At 38.4% G+C, this 16,378-nt stretch overlaps 1 protein-coding gene across 4 annotated transcripts in view; it reads left to right on the plus strand.

Annotated features, from left to right (window-relative positions):
• SNRK (SNF related kinase) overlaps positions 1-16,378 on the plus strand; it is a 36,816-nt gene that overhangs the window by 16,225 nt on the left and 4,213 nt on the right. For all 4 annotated transcript variants that reach the window (XM_031590275.2, XM_090142489.1, XM_090142490.1 and 1 more), the window contains exons 4-6: positions 11,076-11,217; positions 13,329-13,541; positions 14,440-14,574. In XM_031590275.2, the coding sequence (XP_031446135.1) occupies positions 11,076-11,217; positions 13,329-13,541; positions 14,440-14,574 (490 nt within the window). The remainder of the gene's footprint in view (positions 1-11,075; positions 11,218-13,328; positions 13,542-14,439; positions 14,575-16,378) is intronic.

The following is a 16,378-nucleotide window of genomic DNA, read 5'->3' on the forward strand; positions in this document are numbered from 1 at the left end:
AGCTGAAAGATGCAGTGCAAGCCTCTTATTAAGTTACATGCTTAAAATTATGGAAAAGCTTGCTTTATGAAATGTAACTGTTTCAGCTAGTTTAGAGATTAATCTGTCCTTTGTGATGCTACTTAAAAGCTTTCACACTTGAAAAGAGACTACCTAATTTAGGTCTGTTATTTCCTTTTGTGTTGAAGGCTGTAGTTAAAATGATGCAAGAGCATTAGGCAACAATCATATGTTCTCAGGGCTTTTTAGAAACTGAGTGAGTTAGATAATGGGAAGTTCTGTTGCTTGGAGTTCTCTGTGTAGTTCTCACAACTTAAAATTTGTTCTAGTCAGATTGTGGGACTGGGGTTGTTTATTTAGCATTGTTGAGCACAGGCCTCTGAAATGGTACTGTGATACACAAATAACAGTGATAAATTAGTGATGGAGCTCCAGTGTAGCAGTCTGTCCTTACAGTGGAGCAAAGGGAATAGTGGGAGATGGTCATCAAAACACGACTAAGAATATTACTGTTACTCAAACTCAGTGCTGTTTGACTGGAAGCTTGGAGTCCAAATCCATTTTGCTGCCTTCTGCCAAGTTGCAGGGGCCTGCTGCATTGCTTTCAGACCCACTTTGTCACTGCTGGAGGGATCTCCGGCTCTTCTGTTTTCTTTTTTGCATCAAGGATTTGCAAGGGCTTATTTGCATATGGTGCTGCTGGAGTGTGTGGCCGATCAAAGCTTCAGCCAGGTTTGTCCTGTGCTTGAGCACTGCTGAGCATGCAGCTGACCTTATCTGACCTGCACGAAGCTCGTTCTGATGTTTCTGCCTGCATATAGCACTTTATTCACCAAATAAATGACTGATGTAAGCATCGTGGCCAGTGGCTATTTACAGTGACCTTTTACCTTATGAGAATGCTGAATATAAGATTTGACAGGCATGGCTAAAGGGAAAAAAAAAGTAAGATGTTTGTAAGCCATATATGGTATTGAATTACCTAGCATATCTGACAGTGTTTTTGAATTCTAGTAGGTTCAAAATTGGATTGCAGCCAAACATGATAGAAGTAAAACAGGTGAGGCAAAAAATCCTTCAACAGTTTTTTAATGACTGTTTTCTTTTCTAAAACTCCTTTTTTAATGTTACGTTGCATCATTTTTGGGTAGTTGGGTGTATTACGTGGTGAGTCTGAAGATTTGAGGGTGCAGAAAGCTAAAATAGCACGGTACGTAGCTGCTTCCAGCGTGTGGTTTTCCCCTTCCGTTTTGCTTGCATCAGTGCAGAGCTACCCCCTCTTGTGTGCTATGCTCTGTTGCGTGGCTGCTTATTTGATGAGCTGAATCTGATTAGTTAATTTGACAGAAGGCTATTAATTTTTCTACAGGCTTAACTTCTGCCAGGTTAGCAAACGGAGCTGTTTGCTCACTTAGTTTTGAGCTGGTGCTAAGGAAGTGATGGGAGCTTGCGGCTTGCACCAGCGTTCTGGGGGAAGGTGATAAGATGTGCCCTTCTTAGCAAGAAGCAAGTTCAGGTTAGATCAGCTCAGCCTCGCTCGTTTGTCTTCACCTTCCATGCGAAAGAAGCTCATTTGGCTGAAAATGACAGTCATTCATCAAGTGGCATTAACAAAGAATATTTTATGTTCTGTGCCAGTATCCAAGTGAAACTACAGAGGGGAAGCTGTTGGGATAGACTTAGGGTTTAGTAGATATGCTAGTAACCAAACTTGAGTACAGCAATGCCTTTAGCATCCCGCCACATTAACATGTGAACTGTTTTCACTGTATTTCAAACTGCTGTGGAGAACGTATTTATCATAATGGAATCCATGTGCATGGGATAAGAAACTTCATTTTGTGTGCCTTACGAACAACTACTCCAATGACTTACGTTCAGCCATCAACTAATTTGGTAACACAGATCTGGTGGGACCTAAATCGATAGTTTTGGATATGTGGCTAAGCAAAAGAAACCAAAAGGGAAGGAATGCATTTCTAAGTGCAGAATAGACAAATCGGAGTAAAGAAGACTGTTGTGGATTGAGGGCAGAGGTATATGTTCAGTAAAAAGTTGAAGGTGTGGGGTTTCTTGATTTCTTCTTGAAGAGCATCAATAGTTTGTCTGTAATAGTTTCATGCAGTCAGCAAAAGCCAGGCAATTATCTTGAGGGGAAAAGTAAGCAATAGTTGCCAAACTGAATGAAAATAGAAATGCTTTCCAAAGATAAGAATAGTTACAGATGAGCATGTCTTAGTCAAATAAAATAACATATAGAACAGACTGTTTCATCAGACAGATGAACTAATTATGAAAATAATTTGCTAAATGCCATTTGCTATTTATGCTCTTTTTTTGGAGGGATAGGGGAAGGAAGAGATTTCTCTTAATTCTCTTGTCTGTGTGTTCTAATACTCATTTTAATTGGATTTGCGGAGCTTTAAAGCAAGAACAGCCAGTTCTGCCTGTAAGTTCTGATGGTGTTGTCATTGATTGCAAAAGATCTCTACCTCAGTCTTCTGCAAGGGAGAAGTAAATCCCATTTTACAAAAACTTTAGAAATAATGTCACCAGACAGCGGCATCTCTGGCAAGTGGAGATGTCAGTATGCAAGCTTACTCAAAGTCATGGAATGCTAAAGAACAGAAAAAGGGTTCAATCACTCAAAGATGACATTTTTGGTAGATATTCTATCTTGTTCTTTACCCATGCTCTTCAGATCTACAGCTTGTTCAGTGTTGTCATCATCATCCAGACTCGTCAACAGTGTGTATATAGTAGTGTAAAACTACTTGTGATGCATACAAACATTGATACTCTAACACAAGGTTATTCTGTACTGTCTTGTTTCTGATTTTTTTTAATGCCAGGGATGGCATCTTCTAAGCTTTTTGTCTGTAGAAGGTCAGCGTACTTATTATCTTCTGAAGCACAAACATATAACCACTGTAACAGGCACCACTGAAACACTGATCAGTATGATACCAGCTTTTCTTCTTTTTTACTGTGGTTATGTAGTTTTTCATTAAGTGCATAAAAATCTTCCTGCAGTGTTTGTCATACGAATTTGTACTCTTAAGCTGTGTTCTGTTTCTTCAGACAGTTGTGTGAAGTTTTCTACAAATTGGAGTTTTCATTGTTTTCCATAGTCTATACTGTGAAGAAAACATATAAACTAGTAGTAAGCATGCTCATCACTGGTACCCTTGTGAATTATGAGCCTGGACTTACTCCTGAGCCCAGGACAAGTTCCATCCTAAATTCCTGTCCAAATGAAGTAGTTCAGGATGGGTGTTTGTGCCTACCTTGGAAACAGCCTTGAGATACTGCCCAGTTGCTGCCTTCAAGAATGCAAATACATGGGTGATCTTTACATTAAAATTCCCACATTTAGCTCTGCACAGAAGAGCTTGATGTTGAAAGAGACTCAACATTTAGCATTCAGGGCTCATCTTCAGGAGGTCCCCTTGAATTCTGCTTTCTTCACAGTTCTCTGAAGAGGCTGTGGCAATGACATTCTCTTTAATATCTTAACACAGTGATTGGAATAATTGCCCATGATGCTGCCAGTTGGGCCCATTTCCATCCTTCATTGATCCCATCTGTAGGTACCTTTGCAGTGGTTAAAAACAAACGTACACATTCTTATCTTCATATAAGTTGATTTTTTTCCACTGGTTTTTTTTACTCTTGAATTTAGTGGCTTGTCATGCAGGATAGTTGACGTTCAGCTGTCTCTTACACACTTCTCATTGGAATATTTACTGTAAAAAACCTGACTAAATGTATGTTTTCTGTAGAAAGATATGTCTTACCAACAGGAAAGCATATGCAGTGCGAACTGCAGAGCAGTTCTACTTCTGTTAGGAGGAAAAATTACTTATTCAAACGAATTTCTCAAACCTCTTTATTAAGGGGACTCAATTTATGTAGCTAAAGCAAATGTGTCTATTGCAAAAGGAGTATAGATTTCAGATCACAAGTTCACGTAGCACATATAAAATGTGACAAGTGTCTGACTTGCAAGGGCTGGCAAACGTTTGGGCAAGCCTCTCATACTGAAGTTACCATGCCACAAAAATAAAGCTTTCTGAAATCCATAGTTCTTGTTTTAGAATTAAGTGATGAACTTTAGAAAGCAATAAATGCCTAATGAGATGAAGCCCAGCTCCGTGGTTAAGCTGAGGAATGTGGATACGATTTGTGCCGCTTACAAACTTGAGCAGAACAGATGCTTGAGTGCCCTGTGTTTAAGGCAGGCATAGCACAGGCAGCTGATGACGTCCTTTGGTTTCCATGGCAGTGACTTCATGTTATGTAAGGAAGTTGCGTATACACAGCCCTGGTTGTCATGGCTCTGGGAATCCTGCTCCAGCAGCCCTTTCCTGAGCAACAGTATTTAGTGGCTTTAAAAGCAATGAAATGTCCTCTGGTGCAGTTGGCTAGCTATTGCTTTTAGAGTCTAACCTTTCATTTTATCCAGGACATAACAATGGTGACTTCAAGTCAGTAGCACCCAATGTAAATGATAAATTGCCTCTGAAGATCTTTGCTGTGCTTTTGACAGAGACAGATTTTGGCTGCTGCAGCATAATGAGAGTACGGTGTGCCTTTTCTCAGTATACCAATATGAAGTTTTACATGTAGGTATGTTAAAGGCATGCAGCACCCCAGGCCTAAATTCTTTTTTTTGCACCAATTTTCTGGAGAGGGTAAATCGGATAACATTTGGAGAAGGGAAGTAAGCAAGCTCGATGAAGCTTTACTAAGAATAGTAGAAAAACTTTAAGTTATGATGTGTAAAGTATAAATGTTTGTATTGGCTCATCTGAAGTTGGGTTTCTGTAACCCTTCTCTTCCCTGCATCCTTTGATTAGGATTCTCAAATCTGAAACTGGGACAGGCACTTGAGTTCCAGGCTGTGAAAAGGAAATGTGAGCTGCAGGCATGTTGATTCCTTGACCCAAGCCAAGGAACTGTGCTTTCAAAAAACCCAGCTCATTTGTTTGGTTAACTTATTGCAATATTAAACAGTTCTGTCCAAAGTCTGATATTTTGGGGGGAGGGGTCTTATTCTGCTTTGAGCTCCTTGCTGGTGCAGCCCTGTTGTGAACCAGCACCATTCTATGGTTTCTAATTGCTTTTACATGCATTTCTGCAACTTTCTAATAATGTGTAAAAATAAGGTCTTTCAGCCTGTTCTTAACTTGGCTCTGTTGACCCAAGTTAAGAACATATACTTTTTATAATGAAGCAACCTTTATGGTATGTTTTTTGAAAGTGTGTGATGTTAAAAAAACAAAACAAACAAACAAAAAACAACAACAGCAACAAAACTACAACAACAACACAACAACAAAAAAAAACCTGAAAATTTGCAGCTATTTTTCTTCCCCCTTTCCCCAGTTATTAGCTGGCCTAATAAGAGGTGTTCTCTCTGGAAACCTTGCTGTGCTGAGATGTCAGGCCCTTATTTCACTGCTGCCACAACATCTTTCTAATCTGTACATATAGCTGCCTTGGCAAAGCTGATGCCTCTGACAAAGCAGAGCACTGGGTCTTGACTGAAGCTTTCACTCAGTTTTGATGTTTCCTTCCTTTTGTAATAGTATAAGAACACTCTTGGAGGTTTAGGAGTAAGGATTGGGATACATTGCCTGCTCTGCAAGTGGAAGTGGTTTCCCTGGCAGAAGGAACTTATTTGCTTTTGCTACTCCTGCAATGTGAGCAGAAATCAGCAGTAGCAGGGTACAGCATAAGAAAGGACAGCATGTAATCGTGAGTCTTTGTAGCGGCACTCAATCAGTTGTTCATCTCAATCTCCATCTTCCTTAGGATCCAGACAACGGATAAGTTTTCTCATTATTACTGAAATACATAATAGAACAGCTCTGATTACAGCAACAGAAAAGAATATGGCAGAGAACATCTCTGTTGTGTGGGGAAATGTTAATATGCTGTAAACATAACATGATATGCTGTAATAAAATAACCTCTAATTCTGATCTTAGTAATGTCTCAAAGACAACTGCTCCTCAAATTCTTAGCCAAATGGCACTGTTTTGGAAACAGAGTGATATGGTACTATGCTAAGTGGGAGACCAAAAGCCCGTATCTCTTTAAAAAAAAAAAAAAAAAAAAGCATTTCCATTCTTTCCTAAAGTTTGTGCTGTATGTTTTCTGAAGTTGACAGAAAAAATTTCATCTATGGATCTCCAATAGAAAAAAGTAGAAAACACATGTATGTTTTTTTTTTTGCATTTCTTGAATGGCTTAAGATGAATTATAAATGGTAGTATTTGTCAAAGGTCAAATATATGCTGAATCTTCTAAAATTTGATGGAATTTAATCATATTTTGGAATTGAGTACGTTGAAGGTTTCTAAATCTTTAATATTGAGTCACGCTGAAAATGAGGGAAGAAAAACATTCAAACTTAATCATGTGTTGGGATGGTAATGGAGTCATTTAACTTTAAAAGATATACCTGCAGTTAAGATTTCTAACTCTCAGCTGTAAGTGGTTTTAAGGCATAAAGTAAAACTCTTGTAAAGGAACGTGCAGGAATTTCTTTTGTCTTTTCAGGAAATGTAAATGTAGGGAGATCTGCCAGCAAAAATCCTATTGTTCAATTAAATCCAGTGTTATGTTGTAATAACAAGATACTGCTATTACACTACTTTGTTTGGGATTGCATGCAGCATTTGTCTGAATACGTGGGATAGTTTGAAATACTGTTGAACAGTCCAGTTCTTATAAAGCGTTTGTGTGTCCCTTGTTATTGCAAGGTTTGTGTATTTCAAATGAACACGCTTTGAAACTTAGTTCTACGTTTCCTGTTTTCTAGCAGTTTTTTTTACCACTTCCTTCACACTTAAAATCATCCTTTTTACACTAATAGTGACTTCACAGCAGAGATACAACCTTGTGCTGGTTCAAATGGAGCGTTGAATTCAGCACGTTCATGCTATCAATACTGTTATAGTTCTTGCTTTTCTTGAATAAAGACCTGCCTTTTGTGCTGTTCTAGATGGGCAAAAGGAAGCTGTTGATGCAATGAGGTACTTAACGTGCTGAGTTTGGCTTAGGCCTTACAGAATCATCTCCCTCCACCTGCTGTTAGCACTCCTCGTTATTGTGACTAATGATTACTGAGATCGAGTTTTTAATAAGATGTATAGAACATTGCCTGAAATACTGAGTGGCAGAAGACAGAGCTTGGCCAGCCTTCTATTTTTACAGTTAGAAAAGAATATGAATTAAACTTCTGCATCAATCTGTTATTCAAGGTCTGTAGCCTGTGCTCAGATTGTTTCTGAATAGGACAAATGCTGCAGGAAGATCCACTAAGTACACTGTCAGTGTTTCTTAGCAGAAGAATCAAAACCCTTAATCGTTTTCCAGATATGCACTTCAGATAGTGGGACTACAGCAACATGTATGCTTCCCATTGTGTCTCTGACGTGATAAGAACATGCAGTAGACCAAAAAGAGAACCTTATTAAAGACGTTGCCTCATCCTTTAAAGTGGTTGGTTGTTTTGGCTGTAGTTGCATGCAGTGTTTCAAACAAGTAACTGCATCTGATGCAGAGAACAGGCTAGGGTGTCTTATTTAAGAGACTGCCTAGAGGGGCAGAACTCTTGAATATATCTTCTCAATACATCTGCAGCCATCCAGGCAGTTAGCTCTGCTTCTGTACCTGAGGAGAGATGCTTTCTATAATGTGATGCTGAAGAGCTTGTGAAGGTGACCTCAGGGTGGTGTTTGACATGGCTTAAGGTCTGTGCAAAAATAAGGAGGGAACACATTAAGTCTTTCCACGTGGAGATTAGAATTATTTAGGCATGCTATTTCATCGCATTCTCCTCTTCCTGGTTATTAGTATACTTACGGATCTGCTTAAGCATGTCTAAGCTATTCCTGAAACCAGAGTCATTTTAGTAGCCATGAGTATAGATGCAATGAAGTTCTTTGGCGTGCAAAAGTTATGCAATTGCATCTGCACACGGCCACTTCTTGGCCACAATAGATGAGTGCCTGACGAGGCTAACAAAACATGTTTTTGTTAGGAAAAAGCTTAAGTTTTGCCTGTACTGTGTGAGAATGAGGTCACTGCTAACCCAGTGTCCTTCACTGAGAGCATAAAATACCTTAGATAATATGACTAGATCAAACAGAAAGTTTTAAGCACCATTTTTAGTTCATAATTTCTTTTATATACATAGTGCCTTTTCAGTAGCACAAAACACATCATACAGTGTACCAAAGACTGTAGGAGGGACTATAAAAATGAGGTGCAAAATACAGTAGCTAATAAAAGAGATGGAAAACTCTCAGTTATGGGATTAATGATTACTCTTGTTTGTTAATACAAATAGTATGTTGATGTATAAACTACACAGAATCATAGAATCTCCAAGGTTGGAAAAATCTTCTAAGATGACCCAGTCCAACCATCCGCATCTCACTCATTTCCCACTAAACCACAGCTCTTTGTATAGCATCTAAACAGTTATTTCTTTGCATATAGAGAATGAATTGAATTCTGCTTCTAGATTTTCTGATTCTTTACAAGTACCTGTACTGTGTTTTAATTTTCCAGAAGTTACTTAAGCAGTATTTATCATCACATATCTTTCCAAACCGAAATTTTAGAAAGAATATATATATCCAATAAAAGCCAACCACACAGCTGGTGCGTAGTGTGCTGTGTCACTGTTCTGTGTGCTGAGCAGAACATGGATTAGACGTTGCTGTCTAAAGGAAAATACTCAGGAGTGCTCAGTATGTACTTGCTGTGAGCTGAGCCACTTGGAAGTCGGCTGGAGTTTCCTCTGTGTGTGGTTTCATGGAACTTTAATTGTTGTCTCACTGCTATTTTTGTCCTCTTCTTGGGACTTTTCTGATATTTTAAGCTCCGTTTCTTGGAATCGTCTGTTCTAGCTTTTTGCCTGCTCATTTTTAATTTATGGTTTAATTATTTCACTCTCCTCTTCAGTATTTTTTTTTCTTGGCTTAAACTTAGCCAGTGTAATTTTATTACGGCAAACATAATTTATCTGTAATTATGGATGCTCTGTGGTGCCTCCTGAAATGTTTCCTGCTGGAAGGAGGCACTGAGCATTTTATTGGGAGGCACTGGACAGAATACTGACAACATAACATAGATGGTATTGCAAAATAGATTCCTTAGGGAAGGTTAGAAATCGAGGAAGGGCACCGACATACACAAGATGGCAGTTAATGAAATCCATGATGGTACATATCCCATACGCCTGCAGAAATGAGGTTTTGATACCTGGTGCTTGGTGGGATGATGATCTCTTGGTGGGAGATGGCTAATGCACCAGAGACTTTTGGCTCCTTTCAGACTAAGCAGGAAGGTGCAAGCACCTTTACAATAGTCAAGGTGTACCTTCAGGTAAAATTGCCTCTGTCTTGTGAGGCTTTTTTTCAGTCTCAACATTCCAAACCATGCAGCTTTCTGGCATCGGGCTGGCAAAGTAGTAAAGCACTTACTGACTTTGCAGTGTGATCAATGAAGTTGAATTTGCAGGTCTCCATGGCTCAATGTGCTGGCCTCCAAGTGCTCAGCACATACAGGATCGAGGCCCTGAAGTAGCATAACAGAACTCAAATAATTGTTGGAGTTAATAGCATACACTTAGTACAAATTAGAGCTCTGAAGAAAATTACCCTGTAGCGTGTCTTTTTCTCTCTCAGCTAAACCATACGAAGAATGTGTTGTAACTATCCAAATGAATAATTGTGCTAGGGATGAATGTGTGTGATTTACATTCTTAAACAAAACCATAGCCATCCTTCAGCTTTAAATGAACATCAAGTATTTGCGCAGGCTGCAGAAAGCCAGCTGCAGTTGGGCAGCTAACAGTGTGGTTCCCTCCCAGCTCCTCCAGGACAGGGCTGTGTGCTCTGCTTCCCATGGCTGCTGCCAGCTGCTCTTCCCTCAGGAGCTTTCTGCATCTTCACTTATCTTGGTTCTGCTGCTTGGTTTTACTGTGTGCGGATCTCTGAAATGCTGGGGTATGAGGCCCAAAACTACTGCTGGGATTCTCATAGCATGGAGTTGCATCTGAAGTTGAAGAGCATTCTAAATATATAGTGTATATTTTATTTTGTTGTTGCTGTTGCTTAAATTTTAGGCAGCATGCAATCTTTTTGAAAGTCTACATTTCCTGTATTGAATGCAGTGAGATACCTGAAATGCTTTTTTTCTAGGCAAACTTTATGAAGAATTGAAGTAAATTTTAGCCTTTCCAGTAAGTAGAAACCAACAAAATTGCTTCATACCTAGAAGTGCTGCTTTTTCATCCTAAGTTTGTCATTTCATTGGGGACCAAGGAAATTGTTAAATGCTTTTGGAATTAAACAAAAGAAGAATTGGAAGGAAACAAGAAGATTTGCAGAGCCTAGTAGAGATCGCTGTTAACTTCATTACATGTTCAGTAGATATCTAAAACCAACCAGGCAAGCAAGGCAACCAGAACACACACATCTTAATGATTGGTCTTTAATGTGTAAGACAACAGCTTTACAGAGACAATTTAATTCATTACTTAGCATTAACAAATAATTTTTAAAGTCACTGCTACTGAAGGAAAAACAAATATCTGATTCATTGTCGTAAGTGACTTTTAGAATTTCTTACTGCATGGGGTAACAAATAAGATTGAGAACAGTTTGCACGGTTAGAAAGGAACATGCTTTGAATACACATCTCTCTTAATAATCTGTGCCTACCTCTGAAGGAAAGCATAATAAATTCTTATCTTCTGAGTGACCGGATTATCTTCAGCTTTAAACGATGCTTTGCTGTCAAAGATGTGATGTCTCAATACTTTTCATGTTTGAGGTATTGAATTCTGATTTTTTTTTTCCCCTCATAAGCTATAAAAACTGTCAGTCTGTGGAACTACTGTATTTCAGTGGAATTGCAAACTCTGTAAGTAAGGCTGATAATCGACAGTACAATAGTAAACTCAGGATGCATCTCAATAATACTTCACTTTTGATGATAATAATGTCTACTTTTTCAACAATTACTTTAAAACATGAATTATATATTTACAGATATATGGAGTTTGGGGGTCATCCTCTTTATGTTGGTATGTGGACAACCACCATTTCAAGAAGCAAATGACAGTGAAACTCTGACTATGATAATGGACTGCAAATATACGGTGCCACCTCACGTGTCCAAAGAATGTAAAGAGTAAGTAGAGTACCCAAGAATTGAAAGCACTCAGAAGTGGGTTTTCGCTACCTCTGAGAGTCCTCATGCTAATTTATTAGTGTGGAAACATTCTTTGCCAGTTACTGAAATACTGTGCCTACTACTTGTGTTCTTCCTTAGTTCTTAGAGTTTCCTCATGTCGACTGAGCATCTTGGGCAGCAGTATAGCATCTTCTTATTTCCTATACTTGTTCTTAGTAAAGGTTAATCCTATGATATTTTTTTTGCCAGTAGGCTTTTCCCATATGTTTGTATTTTTATTCATCTGTCATCCATTTTATAAATGATTAGAGAAGGTGCTCAGGGCTTGGCTGGCTTTGGCCACTGTTCTTGCTGGGCAGATCACAAAGTGTTGCTCAGAGTACTTCGTGGCAGGAGTGAAAAAGGTAATGATCTCTCTAGATTTTAGTTCAGAATACAAGGTGTCAAAGCCCAAGAATATCACAGCAAGTTTTGCTTATCTCCTACTGAAATGGAAACTCCAACATTCTAGGCAATCACAGGCGAAAAATCATCTATCTGCAAAATGCCATATGCTGCTTGAAAATCATGACTCATTTTGATGTGATGCTTTTCTGCAGTATTCACTGCTGCTTTTTTATTTTTATATGTTCCAATATTGGCCCATACAGTAAAGATGAATTAATGACATCATCAGTCCTTTTACTATATGTCAGAGTCATAAGACTAGAGGAACATCTAAGATTCTGTTCCTTGACAGAGAAGGAAATTTGTTGTAACTGTGGTCAAAATGACCATTTACCTTCTTAACCTGTGCAGTCCAGGAATGCATAACACAATGTGATAATGGGCTTTCGTGTCTTATAGTGTCTGGCATTTCTGGTATAATGGAAAACCTCCTATCAGAGCTCTCAGCAACTTGAAGAGATTTACATACGAGAATAAGTTCAAAATACCAAATGGGAAGAGTTTAAAAGCTTTTATTAGTGAATTCTGTCAGAATGGATCATAGAATGGCCTGGGTTGAAAAGGACCACAATGATTGAGTTTCAACCCCCCTGCTGTGTGCAGGGTCGCCAGCCACCAGACAAGGCTGCCCAGAGCCACATCCAGCCTGGCCTTGAATGCTTCCAGTGAAGCTTGTGAGATGTTGCATGTGGTGCTTGGGCCATGAAATTTCCTGGTTTTTGGATCCTTTTGCTTAATATACTGGCTAATGCTAATTTGCTTAAAGGCCCAAGTAGATCTGCTTTCTGCATGTGGCACATCTGTGATGTACTGCCAGTTACCTAAGTGCTCTGAAGGTTAGGTTTACTTAAGGAAATGGCTCTGAGACTGCCTAAACCATCTGCTTTAAGTGAAAACATTCTTGATGTTTTAGGATGCATAAGAAAGCCTGAAACAGGAGGGCACTTGTGGTGCATTTATGATGCACTTTACTACCTTACTGCTGGTGTTTTACTAGGGCATTAAAAAGAGTCAGATGAATTGCATAGTTAGTTCTGTGTGTATTCTAATAGTAATACAAGTGACATCTCACCTGGATAACTTCCCAATAGAAACAGAGTCCACAGAGATGATAGTCATCTTTTTCAGTGTCATATGTTCAGCGTCAACCTGTTAGTATATTTGTTACTTCATCCTAGATGTTGTTTTTAAGAGTGGAAGAGATCACTGTCTTTTCACAGATACAGAAGAATCAAATGTCTTATAGACGATCTCAGATTATAACATTTCTGCTTATTTTGCCATTCCCCAATCTTGTTGACAGCAGCAATAGTAGAAAATTATATTTCTATTATTGTACAGACCAGCCTGTAGGCCATCTGTCACAGCTGCCATATAAACTTATTAAAAAAACAAACAAACAGTAAATCAGATGTTAGGAATCTAAGCATAGCACATGAAAACTGTAGTGCTTATGGTATTTGTAGTTTTTAATAAATAAATAGTTTCAGCTCAGCAATATTTGGAACATGTTTGAGAATAATTTCTTACCACACTGCTTACATAGAGACTTCTGAGGACCTATTTGGGCTGACAACAAGGTTCTTTCCAGTGCTGCTGTTAGAATGGTTGTCTTTTAAACATGCAAGTGCATTTTGTTTAGGTCTGTTTTTTATTCACAGTCTGATTACACGGATGTTGCAGAGAGATCCGAAGCGAAGGGCATCTTTGGAAGAGATTGAAAACCATGCGTGGCTCCAAGGAGTTGACCCTTCCCCTGCAACAAAGTACAACATTCCTCTTGTGTCATACAAAAACCTGTCCGAGGAGGAACACAACAGTATAATACAGCGTATGGTTCTTGGTGACATTGCAGACCGAGATACTATAGTGGAGTAAGTTCTCAGTCTCCTATATGAAGTTTGTTTTGTGCCATTGTATGACATAAAAGACTGGTAACCTGGGTGTTTCAGTGTTTCAATGTCAACCCATTCAGTTATCAAATGAAGTGTTACAATCTTGCTCTCTGAGAGCATTGGAGGATGAGAAGTACTGACATGGATCCAGCCGTAGGCAAAACTTCATGGAGGTGTTTTGGAACAGTGCTCGTTTCCTGCAATGCTTTGCAATCTTGAGCAAATTTGCTTTGAAATCCATGCTTTGACTTTCTTCTAACAGATTAAAAACCCCAAGTCTTCACAATATTCAGTGCATTGAAAGAGGGTGTAGCTGTTTTTCCTATTTGTTTGTGTTTGACCTGGAAAAAAACTCTTAAAACCTTAACACTGGGGGGGAGGGAGAGAAAAATAAAGGATATAATAAAACAGCAGGGTCACTACTTAAGTTTTTAGCTGCTGGTGTCCTTTATGTTGGGATTAGGAGTATAATTTTATTGTGAAGTTAATGTGACAGCTGTAAGATAGTGGAAGTTTTTCATCTGGTTGCTACATAAATGAGTATTGGAACTTTGTGTATATGCCAATGGGAAAGCCTACTGCTGGTGCATAACATTAACAAAATAAAGTTGTATTGTTTCAAGTATGGTCAACAAAGGAAGAATTCATTTCTTTTTGAATGATACTCTAAAAAATATTCTCATTCACCTAAAGTGAATTGACTAGACCTGTTGGCTCTTTATTTTTAGGAAGACCAAGACACAATTGTCAAAGTATTGAAAAGACAGTTGTTTTCCAGATGTTGTTTCTAAGAAATACAGCAAGATGTGCAAACTGCGTGTCCAGTTTTTAGAATCCACTGGTGTATGGTTTATTTTGTGTTCTGTTCTTTCCCTAGGGCACTGGAAACTAACAAATACAATCACATCACTGCTACGTACTTCTTATTGGCTGAGAGGATTCTGCGAGAAAAACAGGAGAAAGAAATTCAGACCAGATCTGCAAGCCCTAGCAACATCAAAGCGCAATTCAGGTAAGAATTGGAAAAGGTAAATTTCTTCTTCTTTTTTAAATTTAGTGTCTTATTGAATTGTTCAAGTACTACTTGCTATAAAGCTGTAACGTGCTTATTTACTGCCAGTTTTAAGTGGGTTCAAATAAAGTGCTATGGACAGTGGAGAAGCTGTTCACGAATTAGTTACCAATATTATCAATTTCTACTGTTCTTAAAAGATGAGTAAAGAATTTGAAGTCTGTATATGAAGGAGTAGATTTTTCATGCCTGCTGGGAGCAGGCATGTTTGTTGACCTTCAGGTCCTTGTAGCAAGTTTGTGTAATGTCCTTGGGGGAAAAAAAAATCAGTTGCATTGTCCTTAAATGTGTTGGGGAATTACTTACAGATGAGAAATTACTCCGAATTTGACATTAAGGAGTAGTTGTTAGCTTTTGATTCTCTAAATCAGGATTAGAGCAAGCTTCTTCAGGTTGTTCTGTTCTTTTTAATATAATTAGTTTGATATGGCTGTTATGTAAGGAAAATGGTTGAAAACTTCAGTCATCCATTTAAAATTATTGCCATAGAATTTTTTGTTTGATAAAAACTATTAAAGTACCTTGGAGTTCTCAAAGCTTCAGTTTGTTGACAGGCAATAAAGCAAAGGGAGGAAAGGAGAATTCTGCCATGTAATTAGTATTGATGCGTTCAACCAGTCCACTTGCTGTGCACGCCACTATCAGAGCATCACATTTTCAGTTACAGAAGCATATGCTTAGGTAGTGAATAGTTTCCAGTTGCACATTGACTCTGGGGCATATGAGTTTTGAACAGTTATGTTTCTCAAATGCTTTCTTTTTAGTTTGCTGAGTAAGTGTTAGAATACAACAAGAAACCTTCTGCTTTTAAGAAAAATCATTACTGACCCATCTTGACAGTGTTTCCAGTGAAGATGGAGGTACTACTGAGGCTTTTCCATTAATTTCTGCCCTCTGATCTCCAGTCTTTTCAGAAAGTTGCCTTAATGACTTAGGTAAAATGTTATTGGTAACCACTGTTAGCAATAATAGCAGTTGTTGGTAGCTAATCTCTTAGAGAGGAACACTAAATGCTTCAGTTGCTACTTACCTTCAGGTTTGTTAATGTAGCAAGGAAAAGATGAGACTGGTCATTCATGCTAGGGGGCTTTTTGTGAACTTTCGTGAAATGGAAATCATATAATAAGAGTGAAAGAGCATGAATACTGTGATTCCCTTCTGCTGCATATCTATATTTTACTTGGACTAATTGATAAACGGTGCTATTATCTCAAATTCAATCTTAAAAAAAAAAAAAAAGAGTGCTTGTTACAAATTAAAGGTAAGCGCAGTGGAAAACAGGTTCTAGATGCATCATCTGCCTTGATTGTTACCTTGGATTTAGGCTGAAAGTTTGGAGGACTTAGATGAATCACTTCTGAATATCCTTCCATCTACCTGAATAACAAGTTGTTTCAGAATCTTACAGTGGCTATTATCAACATTTTTGTTGTCTGGAGATTGTGCGCTAGATTAGACTGAAATCTAGTTGCTGCACAGAAGGGTCATCTCTCTGTGTCTGCTCACGTAAGAAACATTATCTTATGTGGCATGGTGACAAGTGCTTTAGAAGAATTATTGTTGCAAGCAAATACAGGTTTTAATCTACAGAAACTTAAGTGGTCTAAGGTTTGGTGTTACAGAGCTTACTTTCAAGGTCAGTACTATATGCCTTTTGCTCAGCACTTCTTTCTGTCCTCTTACGTCCATCAATCTCTTCTACAAGAAATCCAATTAGAACATCAAATGTGTCTAATAGTAAGTA

The sequence above is a fragment of the Phasianus colchicus genome, chromosome 6 (assembly GCF_987193195.1).
Source record: "Phasianus colchicus chromosome 6, bPhaCol1.hap1.1, whole genome shotgun sequence".
In the NCBI taxonomy this organism is placed as follows: domain Eukaryota; kingdom Metazoa; phylum Chordata; class Aves; order Galliformes; family Phasianidae; genus Phasianus; species Phasianus colchicus.